Source organism: Mesitornis unicolor, unplaced genomic scaffold (assembly GCF_000695765.1).
Source record: "Mesitornis unicolor isolate BGI_N332 unplaced genomic scaffold, ASM69576v1 scaffold25277, whole genome shotgun sequence".
NCBI lineage: Eukaryota > Metazoa > Chordata > Aves > Mesitornithiformes > Mesitornithidae > Mesitornis > Mesitornis unicolor.
Window position 1 is genome coordinate 490 of NW_010196179.1, and position 7,014 is coordinate 7,503.

Consider the following 7,014-nt stretch of genomic DNA (forward strand, 5'->3'; position numbering starts at 1 on the left):
GGTTATCCTGCTCTAGAAAGAGAGTTGGATTGGATGATCTTCAGAGGTCCCTTCTAACCCCTAACATTCTGTGATTCTGTGATATGTTTAAATTTAGACAGTTAAACCTGTAGCACAAGTGCTGCCCTATGGCTTTAACAGTAGCAGCAGAACTGAATGTCTAGGGACAGGGTAAGGTGGAATTTTAATCTGATTCCAGGAAACAAACCTGATTAACCCATCGATTTACTTCCTTGCTGCTGTTTGGCATTCTCACAGTGAACATCTTTCCACCATAGAAAAAGACACCAATGGAGATGCTTTGTGGGTTTGGTGTTATCCGTCCGTAACAGCTGAACTGAGGAGTCTGTTGCTGCGAAAGTGCTGCCTTACAGATGAAAATAAATTGCTTCATACATTTGTATTTGGCCAGTATAAAAGGTCATGGTTCTACATCACAACTGTGGAAGTTCAAGATTCCCCAGCCTTGAAAAAGGTAGGACTCGGCCATCTGGATTTTCGGTAGAGTGCAGTGAAGACATCTGCAGAGATTCCTCTGGCAGTTTAAGCAGTGTTTTCCCATGGTGTGCTCTGAGGAAGGGAAAAAAGTTGAGGTTTTCTGTGCTGACAGATGCAGCTTTTACCCAGCTGTCTAACCAGTTCACGTGTGTTGTTTTTCACCAAGACATATATTGAATGAAGTTGCAAGGGGACTGAGATACTCATTAGCCAATTTAGATTATTTGAATTCAAATGGAAATGTTATTTTGTGCCATTATTTCTAGTTACTTTGCATTTCAAGTTCAGTGTTTTTTTTTTTGTTGGGTCAAAAAAGCTCTATATAGGGTCTCTTATAGTGTCCAAAATCTTGTTAGTGTAGAACTTGATGCTGCCTTTTTCTTGTTGAGTTGTATAGGTACCTTCTTTTCTGCTGCGTTTATAACTGGAAGACTGCAAATATGCTTGTGTCTTCTATACTTTCCCTGTTATGAAGATTATTTAACTCTGTTGAGTTTATTGAATTTTCATATTTCGTGCTATGTTAAGTAGAAAGCTCATGTGGTAATTTTGCGTGCCCACAGCAGAATGTTGCTTGCCTTTCCTCCCTCCAAGCTGGCATCTCCTACGAACCTTAAAGGTGTAAAAATAAAATAAAATAAAAATCCCAGTGCTGTCTCTGACAGTGGCAGTGGGAGATGCTATTTAAGGAGTACATGTGAGCCTGGTTACTGTCTGCAGACTTTTAGCCTCATACTGTCCCAGCCCTCAGTCATTCGATTAAGGAAGTTAAAGAGTATTTCTGTTTGTGGGCCTGCTATCTCTGAATTTTTTTCCAGTATCTTTCTCAATATATTGATGCTCTCTGCCTCCACAGTCTCTGGCAGCAAATTCTGGAATTTTCCTACCTGCTGTGGGGGAGAAAAATGCTTTCCTGTCTTTTAAAATAAACTCATGCAGTCAAAGGAAAGCACCTCTTATAGAGTAGATTAAGCAAAAGATAGTATGTGCTAGAGCTGACTCAGTGATTTCACGTCAGAAATCTGTTAGCCGGGCCTGTCCTGCAGTTCGTCACTTGGATCTGCTGCTACTGCTCACTTTTTCTTTTTTTAAATTGAAACACCGTGTCAGTAAACTGCAGTAAGTTAACTGTGTGAAAAAGACTGTTCATATGGGGTCAGTAATAAGCTGTGTGTTTTTCTGTGCATGTCTTACCCAGGTGACCCACTTCTCCATTGTTCTGACAGCCAAAGACTTCAACCCAGAGAAATACGCAGCCTTCACTCGGATACTCTGTAGGTCTGTATAAAAGCTGTTTGGAGGTACTGCTGTGTGCATGCTTAGATCTTGCCAAGGCAAAGATTACATTTCTTTGTGTTGTGTTTGCATTTGGTCTAACAATCTGCAGTCGTACAGACTGTGAATCAGATTATATAAATCCTTGATTTCAGCTTAGCTTGAGTTCATGCAGTAAGTTTTGGGTGAATGTCAGATGCCCAATATGTTTTAGTGTGTATTCTGCAGACACCCACCAGCACCACCACCTTCCACTCACTCACTCATTTTCCCAGAACGTATTTCTTAAAAGTATAAATGTTTGGGAAGAGGTCAGTGCTGTGTAGTCAGAGGTCACCATATGTACGGTGGACAGCTTGCATCCCTCTGCAACGTCTCTACTACAGATGCTTCTTGCAGCTCCTCTGAACTAAGCACAGCACTCAGGGATGTTTTTGCTTTTCCTCTAGGAAAATGTGAGCCCTCTGTGGCTCTGTCTTCTCCCTTTTTCCAACTAGACTGTCATCTCCTTTCCTCATCCCATTTACTCACTTTCCTCTACCTCCCAGTTCACATAATCTCTTTCTGCATCTTTCTTTGCTTTTCCTTCAGTTCTTAAATTAGTTGGGCTCTGCTTCTTAATACCAAGAGTATTCTCTGAGGTTTCACAGCTAATTGGATGCAGTCATGAAGTTATTGTATCACAGACCTGGGAATGCCATCAGGCTTACCAGTTCTGCAGGGTATTAAAAAACTGAGATTGTTCTTTCTCACTGATGTGTGAAATAATTAGATTCACTGTGGATCACATTAATGCTGATTTATCAGCTAATACTTCTTTTCAAATCCAGCATGGATCCCTTTAAACGTGATAGAGTTTCAAATGTGACATAGCTTTGTACTCGAGCTAATATGGAAAACAGATAGTTGAGAGCTTCAGTGCTGTTCCTGAAGCACTTTAACCTGTAAGATTAAGCTAAAAGTGCATGGGTTTTGTTGGTGTGTAATGTGCTGGGGTTTTGTTTTGTATTGTTTGCTCTTTTAACGAGTATCAAGGACATATGTTTCTATTTCCTTTCGTCATTTAACAAAGGGTACAGAAAAATGCCTAATGATACTTGGATAAAAACTTTAACTAGTCACATGATCTGCGTGTAATAACAGAACTACCACTACTACTGTGGTAGTTGCTATTTCATAAAGCAGGTACCTTCCACGTCTACAAAGAATCCTTAGTCTGGACACCTGCTTACACCTTTTTGCTGTGTTTCTATGTTGGTAAATGTTGGTTCTTTCATGAAATAGGAAACTCAAATAAAAATACAAGGTAGTTTTTTATCCTAAAAGACAGACATGTTTTTGTGTGCATGTTGAAAGACTTCTAGTTTAGTATTTAAAACCTCAACCAGGTGTCCAGAATAATAATTCTTGCCAATAATATTGCTGTTTGTGACACTGTGATTTTAGTTTTTTTTCCATATGCCTGCTGGCACTGCTTGCAGTCAAAACACCAGACTCTCTTCTTTTCACACAGAATCTACTTGAAGCATGGAAGTCCAGTTAAAATGATGGAGAGTTACATTGCAGTCCTTACAAAGGGGATCTGCCAAAGCGAAGAGAATGGATCTTTCCTCAGCAAGGATTTTGATGCTCGGAAGGCTTATCTTGCTGGTTCCATCAAAGGTTAGTTAATACCAGAAGTCTCTGTTCTGATTTCTTTTGTACAATATGAAATACAATCCAGTTTTCATGTGTACTTCAAGTTAATAGTGTTAACAGTATTATCTGTGCTGTTACTGCTAAGCTTCTTGAAAAACAAATGATAATATCAGCATGTATATCTTCTATAAAATAACTTTCTCCATTTTCTTAGATATAGTGTCTCAGTTTGGAATGGAAACTGTTATCTTATATACAGCACTGATGTTAAAGAAGAGAATTGTAGTGTACCATCCTAGAATAGAAGCTATCCAGGAGTTTACCAGGTACATTGTCAATCCCTACCTCCCCACCCACTCCCAAAAGTCCCAACGAACTTTGAACCTTCATTGAGCAAAATGCCCATATTTTATGGAAAATAAAAAATAAATCTTCTTAAACCTGTTTATTGAAATCTTACTAAATCCCTCTTAAGGCTTTAGCCATATGTTTATAAACTCAGGGAAATTTAACTGTAGAATGAGTGATAAACTGTTTGCACTGATAGTAGAAATCTCTGTAGTTCATGCATGTGCATGGCAGATGAGACCTCATCGTGCTATTTCTTTCTTATGACATGCATTTCATACTTTGAAACTTTAATTAGTATAATTAAAACTCTACTGTGTGTCAAGTACCAATCTAATTCCCCTAGGACTTTGCCTGCTTTAGTGTGGCATCGACAAGACTGGTCAATTCTTCATTCATATGTACATCTAAATGAGGAGGAAGTGGAAGCTTTAAAAGCCTGCACAGGTAGTGATAATTTATTAATCTAAAATACAAAGAAAATCTACTTTCGGTTTCTATTGCTGCCAAGTCTTGGACCAGTGCTCTTTGAGGATTGGGAAATGGTTACTTTGCTATTAATGGTATTGTTCAAAGTTAAACAGCATTATTTTCTTTAGAAAAGGCAAATCAACTGGACAGCATGGTAGTAGGTAACTGGTTAATCTGGTGTTTCTGGGTGGATCCACATCGGTGTACCCCTAATCGCAGGTGCAGGGCAGCTTTGAGACTTTTTTGATACTGTGATCAGAGGGGTTGAAAGTCTCACTGATGTATAGGAGCAGCTCGCTTTAGATAAGCTGCTTTTTTCTAACTTCTACACATAGCCAGTAACTGAACTTTTAGGAGTTTGGTTTTTTCCCAGTTCCTAACTCCAAAGTTCCACATTTTTATTCTGACTGCTGCCAGTGAAGTCTCTGGCTCCAAATCAGAGGTAGACTTTACCAGCTCTGTAGGAGTTTGATCTGTGTGACACATTGCTGCGTATGTGTAGTACTTAATGCATAATCCAGGAAGAGGCCCTTGCTTTATGCAAAGGTTAGCATGACACATAGTGTGGCAATTAAAAGGCTTCTCTATATACAATAGTGAGCAAGAAGACTTCTCATGTTCAGTATTTCTACTGCATTACCAACAGTGCTTGTTTCAGCTCATCCACATCCTCCACAGAGAGAAGCTGCTCTAAGTTTGCTCACCTGCCATGCTATAAATAAGAAATCTGATGGTTTTATTCCTTTGTTCCAGTCTAATACTGACTTTTCAAATCAATAACCTTTTTATATTGGATGTAGTGTGTGTTGTTCCTGCACGTTCAAGGCAACTTTAGAATTTAATTTTTTAAACTCCTCAGAAGTGAAGCATTCTGCTGGACATCCTTGTTAAATGACTGATATGAGAGAAACCTCCTTGGTCCAGTGATGTCAGATACACTTAGATTTAGGACTGTGATTTTCCACAGGATCTTGGGTTTGTTTCAGTTTTGTTTGTGAAGCTCCTAATTTTGCCAAAATTCTGCTCTCTAGGTTACATTGCTGGATTTACAGATTCTGAAGTGAACAGTAGACCAGACCTCTATGATGTGTATGTGAATTTGGCGGATAGCGAGATCACTGTTTCTCCTGTAGTAAAAGGTTGGTTGCTTTTTATGTTCTGAGGCTGTTTCTTGCAGAGTTGATAGTAATTGCCGAACCTCGCTGTAGGTCAGGCAGTCTCGATCCTTCTTCCATCCAGGTTCTGAAAAGCCAGGATGTAAGCTTCTGTCTTTCAGTTTTACTGAGACCCTGAAAGAGCGGTGAAAGCTGGAATTTGGAAATACATGCTTTGTCTTCCAATAAATGTGCAACTGAGATTTGAAAACATCCATGTTAGACATTTGCATGGAAGAGACCTTCAGCTGAAAGCAGAGATTTCAGAGTGGTTTAAAAAAAACCACTGCACTGAATACCTGGGGAATGGGGACTGTTTGAAAGGAAAGCTTGGATGCTGCTTGTCATCTGGCTCCTTGGCATCTGCCTAGAGCTGCTTTAGAGGTGAACAGCTTCCCTGCGCTGGCGTCGCTGCTGATGCGTCAGGTGCTGCCTTTACCGATCGATTTCAAATGGCAGTCATGAAGAGGACTCCTTGTTTTGGTGTGTTATTCATGTGCATTCCTAGATAACACGGAAATGATCATTTTATGTGATTATGTGCTTTTGTATTTTTCCTTACCCAGAGGCAATGACAATGGGAAAACTTCACAAAGAAATTGGACAACTGATTGTTCAGTCTGCAGAAGATCCAGATAAATCAGACAGCCAAGTCATTAAGGTTAACATTTTATTTTTAGTTTTAAATATAGCTAAATTACTGCTATTGCTAAACCTTGGTAAGAGGGGAAGTAGGAGGAAGATTGTCCCTGCCCATCAGTCCATCTCTTCTACCCTCACCTTTGTACAAATGAGTATTTTTATTCTTCGTATGGGTTTTATTTTTGTTATGTATTGATTTTTCTAAGAAGTATAACACCTAATACTGTATTAAGTATAACATCTAATACTGTATTATTCATGGTTGCTTGTTTTTCTGTTCTTCAAGGATATTTCTCTGAAGACAAAAGAAATCTTGGCTACTTTAGCCTCACTTACTGAAGTTACCGATGGCAATGAAAAACCAACCCTTAACTCTGAAGCCCTGAAACAAAAGCGATTTCCACCAGCTACAGAAAACTTCCTTTATCACTTAGCAGCTGCTGAACAAATGCTCAAAATCTGATTTTGACGCACCGCAGTGTTATGGACCAATTCAAAAGTACTGTCTTTGCCATACAGATAGGAATACCTGATATTTTATATGGAAAAATTAAAGGTATAAGAGAGAATGTCATATTTACCATGATATAATGCAGAATATCGGAGCTTGACCAGGAAGATCTGGAGGTATATTTGGAAACATTCCTGGTGTCGTTATCTTTCCCCAACTGTAACTGTGTATATATGGCTCCTGTATTTCATATCAAAACGTGAGTGTATATACAAGTAGCACGGGCCCATGTGTCCAGGCTGTGCCAGGCATTTGTTGTTATTATTATTATAATGGCCGTTTGTCCTGCAGGATGCAGATGTCAGACAGCTCTGTTTTCACTCTGACTTGTTTTCATGGGGTCTGGAACATGGGCTGCAGCACATGTGCTGTAAAACCAGCGCAGTTTTGGGGTGCTAGTATCTGCACAGGGATGCACTGAATGCACAGCTGGGCCGAGTGCTCATTCTGGGCTTGCAGGTGTGTCAGATACTGCAC

The 7,014-nt window shown here is 39.5% G+C and overlaps 1 protein-coding gene across 1 annotated transcript; it reads left to right on the forward strand.

Moving 5' to 3' along the window:
* Positions 1–278: 278 nt before the first annotated feature.
* Positions 279–6,606, forward strand: FAM45A (family with sequence similarity 45, member A; the record flags this gene model as incomplete). Its single annotated transcript, XM_010188385.1, has 8 exons — positions 279–475; positions 1,697–1,776; positions 3,287–3,435; positions 3,626–3,737; positions 4,106–4,206; positions 5,262–5,369; positions 5,951–6,045; positions 6,313–6,606. Coding segments are annotated over 8 exons (1,019 nt in total), but the record flags the coding sequence as incomplete, so codon positions are not given.
* Between the last annotated feature and the right edge of the window lie 408 nt (positions 6,607–7,014).